General features: G+C 39.7%; 1 protein-coding gene across 2 annotated transcripts; it reads right to left on the minus strand.

Moving 5' to 3' along the window:
- Positions 1–905: 905 nt before the first annotated feature.
- LOC104602105 (caffeoylshikimate esterase-like) lies at positions 906–8,786 on the minus strand. Of its 2 annotated transcripts, XM_010265674.3 has the most exons (8): positions 7,995–8,786; positions 7,793–7,822; positions 7,559–7,688; positions 7,288–7,434; positions 6,990–7,120; positions 2,826–2,963; positions 2,170–2,268; positions 906–1,296 (listed from the first exon to the last, which is right to left on the minus strand). In XM_010265674.3, the coding sequence occupies exons 1-8, from the start codon at positions 8,289–8,291 to the stop codon at positions 1,078–1,080; spliced, it is 1,191 nt and encodes a 396-aa protein (XP_010263976.1). In that variant the 5' UTR covers positions 8,292–8,786; the 3' UTR covers positions 906–1,077. The 2 variants fall into 2 exon arrangements, with proteins under 2 accessions (XP_010263976.1, XP_019054262.1); XM_019198717.2 differs by lacking the exon at positions 2,826–2,963 and having other exon boundaries at positions 7,995–8,408.
- Between the last annotated feature and the right edge of the window lie 743 nt (positions 8,787–9,529).

Consider the following 9,529-nt stretch of genomic DNA (forward strand, 5'->3'; position numbering starts at 1 on the left):
GGGGTCATTCTCTAGATAAAACATGGTAAGTCTCTTAAATCAAAAGCTAACCTAAGTGTCTAATATAAATAATTCAAAAAATTGAAATAATTCAGATTAATGGTCCGTACTTAGTACGGGGTCATTCCTACTAATTAATTGACTGAAGCAAGCTGCCATTTTGGAATACCAAATTAGTTGCACTTTCAACTTTTCCATAGATACACTTTGAGCAAATTCTGACTTAGCTCATCACATGGACCTCAATAGTCTGGTGATCCCACTGCAAGAATTTATTGGGACTCAAATTGGAGATCTCCTACCTTTTTTCTGTTGGATGGGAATTGGCCCTGGAATTTGTTCCTCGGGTTAAGGTTCATATTACAGAAATATAGATGGAGAATATAAACCCACTTATCACTAAGTATATGCTTGTGTTTTTTTATTTTCTGTAAATATAGATGGATGATCATGGCCACTGATGGTACTGCTTCTTCTTCTTCTTCTTATACTGTGCATTTAAGTTAAAATGTTGTCAAGGCTCAGCTTGGGAGCAGTACAAATACAAGGTTTAGAAATATTGTCTATGGGAAGAGTGCAAATACAAGGTTTAGAAATACAATATACAAGGTTTTGAGGTTTTGCACTGTACATATTTGTATTTGTACTCTTCCCATACTGAGCCTAAATTGATGCCTCGTGCACCTGAAAAGCAATTCATTTCGATAACAACATCTTGTTTAGTCACCGTTCTGTCTTGACAAACATGCTTAGATGCAATATGTTTCTTTATTCCCCTTTTCCTTGTTTTTTCAAATACCATTATAAATGGTCTCAAATGAACAAAAATCATATTTCTATGATACAGTTAAGCATTGAATCATAAATCTCCATATTTCCTCTTTTGGGTTCTATCTGAAACAACATTTTGCAAGTCAACTTTGAAATGAGTATTTTAAATTTATAATGTTTTTTTTCCAAGTCCACTCACCAATGCCCAGCAATAATACAAAGAAAAAGATGTATTAAAAAATGGTAGAACAAAGTATAACAACACATCATGGAACCCGCAAATGGATCAAAAAGAAAAGCATCATTCTACTTGAGAGCACAACGTGAATCAAGCCATGAGATGATATCATCTAGGACCTTAAGAATCCTATCATCAGGCTCCCCTTCCAAAATGGAATGAAAACCTTCTTCATAGAGTTTTAATGTTTTATCCTTGCTAGAAGCTTTCTCATACAGAAACTTGCTTACTAAGGGATCTGTCACCTTGTCGGCAGCTCCATGAAGAACAAGCAGTGGAGATGAAACCTGAAAAAGAAATAATAAAACAAAGAAACATGCAAACCCAATCATAATGTTGTGTACTGGTACAATAATGAATGTCATCAAAATAAATTCCAGTTTGGTCAAATGAATGGAATGAAACTTATCCATATAGCAATGATGATGTTAAGACAGTCATGTTTTGAAATTATTTTGTAGCAAATGATCAAGCATTCTGAAATTCTTTTGATCACTGTTGACTCAGAAAGAGCCCTACAACCATGTTCATAATTCTGGGGGGTTCCATGCTTTTCAAACACATAATTTCAAAATAAATAAAAAGAAAAAATCAGTAGTATGCATACTTGTACATCTCCTATTTCTGCCCCACTATGTTGGATAAATGTATCTTGACCTAGACAGTTCAATGAAGAATCCTCACTTGAAGAGTGCATGCATAAATTTAAATATCAACAACATATGCCCAAGTAAAACCCACATAATCTGTTTATCTAGGATAAAAGGACAAATGCTACAGAACAAGGTCCACTGATCCAAAATACAACATTCATCAACATAATCTCTCTTATGAATATTTTTGAGGGACAAGGATAATATGTTCCCTAGAGCTTTTGGCAGGTAGGGGGAAGACTGTTAGGGCAGGAAGAGTTCAAAGATGAGGGGTAATACTTTGGACATGCCCTGCTTTAAGAAAAGTCAAAAGACAGTTAATATGAAATACCACATATGCTAAAGTGATTCCTAAGAGGAATAAAGAAATCATAAGCCATATATATAGATGCAGGATTTGAGGTTCATTCCTCAGCCTAATAGAAATACTGGATTTATGCAAGTTTCAAAGTTTACTTATACCATAAATGCTAAACATGAAGATACATGCTTTGAAAGGAAACTGACCTTCTCCACTTGTGACTCAACATCTTTTGTGGCTTTCAAAAGCTCAACTGCAGTCTTTAGCCGCATTTGATCAGAGTATGCAATCACATTGTAGGCAGCCTAACATAAAGGCCAATTAGCAGAATAACTCAAATCTTTTCAAGGGGAGAAAGCTAGGTGTGATCATTTCTAGCTTGACACAGCCACAATATATTATACATAATCATAATGTTTATATTTATATAAATTATAATAAATATCTATACATATATTACATTTAATAAAAAAATTATAATTATTATACATTAAATATGATGTATTTAGTGGTATAGGCCCAAAGCCTGGCCTCATCATGGCCCATGATCACCCTTAGAAAAAGCTAAATAAGAAACAGGAAAAGAATGAGAATGATAAGTCTTCTTTTTCGGTTCAAGAGTTATATCACTTATATCAATCAATTCTGTCATGGTGTCAACATAGTATTTATTGCATCTCTTCAGAAACCAATGTTTAAGGTGGTTAATTGGCAGTGAAACGACAGTCTGATCATTTCTTAAATGGTTCTTCAACGATGACAAATTCATTTTATTGGAACTGAAGTAAGGACTGGAATACTAGTCTCTAATGCAATTTTAGCTTCACATACATCTATACAAAAAATAAAAGTGAAAACCGACCATTTTCCTTTTTCTTGCATCTCTGAATGCCAGTTCTGCTAGATCTTTCTGTGGGAAGAGCTTTGCCTCAGGTATAACTTCAGATGCAAGAGTTAGAATCTTCAAAACTGCTGCTGGTGGTGTCACATCCTCTGCAATCTTATTGGCAACAAAATGTCAGCAAATTTCTTTTGAGATAAATGACAAACTCATAGTGTCATTTGGGTTTGGGCCTGCTGATGATTGAGTGACTGATTAGAAACAGAAAGGTATGCTCCATTACTCCTATTGAAGTCCTTTTTTCCTTCTTTTCTTTTTTTCCCCAATTTTGTTATATCAAATGTTTTACATGTAGAAATTACCACTTCATCTACAGTGAAAAGTGATCTGGTGATGATCATGATTCAGAATAAACATACTCTATTTATCATAATAATCAATTAGTAATGGCCTTTCTTTTATTCTATCAAGGTGAACAATTCTGGACTGGGAAGGATTAATCTAGACTAGTGACTGTAGATTAGGAAGACATTTCACTCCACCATCTGCAGGTCTGTAACCATTCTCCATTCTCATAGCAGAAATCTTCAACTGGCCTTACAAAAAAGAGAAGAGAAGGGGATCGTGGACAAAAAGAACCACTGATAGCAACCTATGAGAAGAAAAATGAACATTCGCACCTTTTAATGGTTTAGCACTACATTCTGCATCACTGTGCTAGTTTCTTCTATTTTGATTTGTAGCTTAAATCTAATGCCTGGTTAAAATAAGCAGTTTCCTTTCCTAGGTAACGAATACTTTGAAAAATTTTCCTTACTTTTTTCTTTCCATATGATATTTTTGAGCCAACAGTCCAATCACGTAAATCTTACTCCGAATAAACTCTATATTCGGGTGGCCCTTTGATTTAATTACATGGATTATATGTTCTCTTGTTCAACATACAATCCATGTTTGATGGATTTTATGAGCCTCTTTTCATCTTAACAAGGAAACCATCTCTTTCTGTTACTGTTTTTTCCATCTCCATTATTGGCCAGTCCTCTTAAAGATATCCATTGCCTGATCTGAAGTGGTACATGTATTAGGTTAGATATTCCCTTATCTTCAAATTTGTTCCTCAAGTTGTAGTTCACTCATCACTGTAGAGACATAGTGGCTCCTATATCATATTTTATGATTCTATAATGTAAGAACTAGTATAGTTGAAATCCACAGAAAAGCCTATTTCTTTTTCTTTTTTGCATGCTAGTACATAAGGAAGAAAAAATAAACGTGATTGTGTGGATAAAATGAAACCATGAAAAAAGAGACAAAAAGAACCAAGCATACAGAATAGAAGGAATTTTATATGGCCTGACAAGGTGCCTACATCCATGGGTACAAATGATCAAAATTTTCCACTATATCAAAGAAAAAGGAGATTACAAGAATGCTAAACCTAACAAGAATGAATCCCCAAGAAATTCTCTTTCTAAGGAACCATACTTCCTCTCTAAATTTATATTATTCCTGAGAAATGCACCCTTTTGATATCATAGAAAAAAAGGATCTCTACACTAAAACATCAAAAACCTGAAACAAAGAATACAAATTGTTTAGAATCCCAAAACATGTAACCAGGGAACACCATGGAGAATATCTGGTAGGGATCAATCAACACTCCTAAGGTTTTATTTTAGAAGGAAGAAAGCCTTACAACATGTCAAGATAGTAAAGATGGCACTTGGGATTTGGGCTGAATTTGACACCAGTTTTTTTTTTTTTTTATATTTTCTTGGGTCCGATCACAAGGTCCAATTTGTCTAGTTAGAATTAATATATGTTCAATGTTTTAGAGTAATTACATTAGTATAGATTTTTTGAATTAAAGTAGGATAGTAGTATTTTGTTGTTTTTTGGTTTCTTAGTTCGATTAGGATTTATATTGTTCTACAGTCTAAAAACATGTATTGAATGGTTTATACATCAATAAATTGAGTTTATTTTAGATTTTATAACTTATTCTAATATTGGTGAGTAATTTTCATGCCTTAACCTCTCTCTCTTTCTCTCTCTCTGGTAAATAGTGACTGATGAGGGCAGATTTGGCCCTCCAGTGAAATTGCGACACGTGGCACCTCGTGACAACTAGGCGACACCCAGGCAACAACTTACCAAGTTGGTGTCCCACCCGGGCACCGGCCTGGCGCGGCCTGCGGGCGGCTTGCACGCGGCCTACGTGCTGCCTGACGTGCGGCCTGCGCGCAGCTTGGCATGGCCTGTGCGACCTGGCCGACCTGGCCGACCTGGCAACCCATAAGACGCCCACCGATAAACGGCATGCATACCCCACGAGCTCGGTAGCTCACCAAGGAGCTCGCCAAGGAGCTCACCAAAGAGCTCGCCAAGGAGCTAGGCAGCTCTCCAAGGAGCTCGCCACCAAGGAGCCAGACAGCTCGACAGAGCTCGCCACAAGCAGCTCGGCATAGCCCAAGGAGCTCGGCATAGCTCCCCTAGGCAGCTCGCCACTTGTAGGGTAGCTCGGTACAGAAGAGTAGTTTGGCGTATCGCAGGAAGATCTCCTGCCTGACAACCGTACTTGACAGATCTGGTGGCAGTGCCCACATCTCTTGCTAGGCGGCGTCGTGCCTGCCGTCTCTGAAAAGCATGGAACGCCTGACGAGTCCGTACCCTGTAGCAGCAGCCTGCACCTGTCACCTCAGTCCTGGCAGTAATGGCTTGGGCAGTGGCGGTTACGCCTGATGTGACTGGGCACCACTATATAAGGACTCCGACCCCCAAAGCCAAAGGGAGAAGGAAAAAAATGGAGGTAATCCCTGCTCTCTAGCTCTCTCATTCCTCTAATATCATCTTCAAGCTCTCGACAATCAGAGTGCTAACTTAGGCATCGGAGAGTCCCCGCCGGGTAAATACCCCCGGGCCCCCTGGTTCAGTTCTCGCAGGTTCTTCAGCTCTCGCTGCTTACAAAGAGGAGGAAAAGACGGAGTTCTCACAGGTCCCTCAGCTCCCGCCGCCTACAAAGGAGAGGAGATCACCTCATGCAGAGGACAGTTGGGTTGCGCTACACCAGGGAGCTCCACCATCCTCTGAGTTACAGGTCACCTAAGAGCAGGTCAAATGATGAGTCCACCAAGGTAGCTCACCACCAGGGAGCTCAGTATAGCTCTCCCCCGGGCAGTTCGCCATCAGGGAGCTCGGCATAGCTCTCCCCAGCTCGGCATAACTCTCCCTCAGGCAGTTAGCCATCAGGGAGCTCGTGACCAGGCAGCTCTCCACCAAGGAGCTCGTCACCAAGTAGCTCTCCACCAGGGAGCTCGTCACCAAGTAGCTCTCCACCAGGGAGCTCGTCACCAAGTAGCTCTCCACCAGGGAGCTCGTCACTAGGCAGTTCTCCACCAGGGAGCTCGTCACCAAGTAGCTCATCATCAGGCAGTTCACCACCAGGGAGCTCCATCATCCTCTGAGTCACAGGCCACCTGGGAGCAGGTCAAATGACGAGGTACTTAGCCAAAAAAAAATTGATACATCACAAAAATTGGTACGTGACCAGAAACGGTTACATCAGTGACTATTAACAGCTTGGAAGTTCATCAAAGGAGTTTGTTTAACATTTCTAAATGGTTAAAACTGATCTGAGTATTTTTTTTTATTTATTTTACATAAAAAAACAAAATTTCCCTGTTGCAGCCATTTTTATCCTCTTGAGCGAAACCATCTCCTATTGCTCTCTTATTTGGAAGCCCCTATAATTCGTCATCACCTTTTATCTTACCAAATTTCATCTCAAAACTCCATCTAAAGCCCTACTTTTTGGAAGTTTGACTGTTCATCAAGTGGATTTTTCGTCCTTTATGGAAAATCTGCTTAGAATGCTTCAAATTAAACCATCTCATGTTATCTGTCATTTCAAATATCCTTAAATTTTCCATAAGTGCATTTCCTTGGTTAATTACAAATAGAAGGGTTAATGCCTAAAATCCGTAACTTCTATCATGCTAAGGGGAAAAAAATAATCCCTTGTAAGTGTATAGGCATTGATGAATGTAGAAATAATTAGCAAAATGGCTGGCGTACACTTATCAAAACCCAATTTCACCCATAAACTAATAAAGGCGGAATAACTTGAAAGGATTTTCTTGTAGCTTTTGATGAAGCATGTAATAGTAGCACTAAGGGGCTTACTTTGCACATTGGCGCAACAAGAACAATTCCATCCCATTCATCTGGTTGCTTCAGATGAACCTTGAGAGTAACAGCTCCACCCATGGACTGTCCCAAAATGAAGCGAGGCAACCCATTCAATTCCGGCCTTCCTGCCAGTTGCAGAATAAAATAAAATGATTAAAATCAATATTAATCTTCAGTGACTGAAGTTTAACCATCAAAATAGTTCAACAATACTGACATCCATGAAAGCAACAACAAGAGGATAATTAAGATGAGTAATGATGAGAAATGTTCAGTAGCTTGGTTAGCATACCTTTGATGTTTCTGTACTGTTCAATAACGTCATCGACCAACTCATCAAAATTTGCAATATAACCATGCAATCCTTCAGAGAGGCCAAAGCCCGGGTAATCCATTGCATAAACTCCATACCCAGAAGCAGCAATTCTCTTTGCAATCCCTGAAACTCTAAATTCCTCACGAATCACATACAAAACTCCAGTTGTTTCCTTACGAATCACAAGGCAAGTTTCATTTCAAAATTTCTAAAGTTCTGATCGCCAAAAACAGAGAAAATCACGAACCCTCGAAGAAGAATGTGCAAGTGTCACCATATCCATGGCAAAAACAAATATCACCCTTAATTGGAACACCCTCTTTCGGCAACCAGCTCTTGCAAAAAATCTCCAAGCCCCTTGAGTTCTGCTCATACCACTATACCAGCACAAAACAACCATCTCAATTGAAAATGTAGCATTCGAAGGTGTTACAGTTTAAGACAATTACCGTATGCTAGTCGTATAAGTTAGCATTCTCACCTCCTCTGTTCTGATCCCAGGTGGAGCCGTCTACCCGCCAGTTCATAAAAAGTTAATTTATAACATTTGTCAGTTCAACACAAGGAAAAATCTAACAAAATCCGACACTTTACAAGCATTAGGTCAGATGTCTAGGATCAAGACGCAAAACAAAAGCTGCCCACAATCAAACACTTCAGAGACTGCGATCAGATAAACCCACCTTGAATAAGACGTGGTCGAGCTTCTGTTGCACATCGCTAAAAGCTGATCGAACCCAACGACGAGCAGGTGCGAAGTCCAAGTTCTGTGAGGCAATTGAGTTCATCTCCTCACTCAAGCCTTCGATCTCTGATTTCTTCTTCGCAACGATCGGAGCCAAAACCGTTGATTGTCCACTCATTGGTCGTCGTAGAAAAATGGGCATTTGACGAATTCTTGTAGCTCCGATCAAATGATCGGAGTTCCGGCGAAACAGAGATAGGCTAGACGATTGGTAGAGGCTGAGAGAGAGCTCCATGACCGAGAACTGAGGAAAGTCAAAGGACACTTGGGCCGCCCTTTCACGCTTCCACAACTCCACTCATAATAGTTGGAGATTCAGATCAGACAGACAACCTTTACGGCTACTGGGTCTGTGTATCTTTTCCATGTGCGGCATTCCATGATTTTGATTTTGTTTGGAATTACGAAAACGCCCTCTTGTGCCAACGCCCAAGTGTATATCGTAGTAACTGTCGATATCCTAAAGTCTAACTCCTAATCCAAAAGCAAAAGCCAAAAGTCATGATCGCTGGGTCGTCCGCGGCCGCGGGTGAGTCAGACGTGGGCCAACGTGCCTAAATTAATAGCCACGTGGTACACCGGAGCCTCTCATGTATTGAAGCTCGTTCTTAAATGGCCGATAACCTAGGATCAGAATTTATAGACTCTTACATTTGAGGTGGGTGTCAACGCGAAATTGATGCTAATTCACGGACGAGTATAAGTGTGGTTTTTTAACTTCTGAATGTTTATAACTATGCACTGAAAATCAGAAATTGTATTAGGCATTTAGACCTGTCCGTACTTTTCCGTTTTTATAATAGACACAAAACGTTGGGCGCCACGTGGCTGACAGGTAGGAACGGTTTTCCTGTGAAGATTTAAGGGAATATTCTATGATCTATCCTTGTCTCTTTTTTACACGTTCCCACTTTATCAAACGTCAAATCACCGTCCAAAAACCATGGTCCATTTATTTTCCTTGCTTTTGTCAAAAAATTTCGATAGACCCGGTCCCAAGGCCTGAACCCAACGTAGTGTAAAATGCAAACTCGGCCAACCCGAGTTACACTCACCTGTGACCTGCCACTCGAAGACTCAACTAGTTGGAACAAGTATTTCGAAATTGGGATGGCACAAAAAACTCTGCAAATATGGCATCCAGCCCCACATTGGGAACATCTCCCATGAATGTCGTACTTGCAGAGTTTTTGCTTGTAGGAGATGTGGCTCAAATTGGGACATTGTTCTTTATTTTTGCTTGTAGGAGATGAGGCTCAATTTGGGACATTGTCTTCTATGTCACGAGTCCAGAGCTCCTACAAGTAAAAACTCTGCCCATGTAGCATCTATTCACACATTGGGAATATCTCCATACATTAATATTAAATTTATGGGTAGATGTTCCCAATGATGTGCAACAGGTTTTCCCTGCTTTTAGGGTGTTTACAGAGTTTTTGCTTGCAAAAAATCTTGTCACCCATTGCAAGAAAT

This window comes from Nelumbo nucifera, chromosome 3 (assembly GCF_055504915.1).
Source record: "Nelumbo nucifera cultivar China Antique chromosome 3, China Antique-T2T, whole genome shotgun sequence".
Classification (NCBI taxonomy): Eukaryota; Viridiplantae; Streptophyta; class Magnoliopsida; order Proteales; family Nelumbonaceae; genus Nelumbo; species Nelumbo nucifera.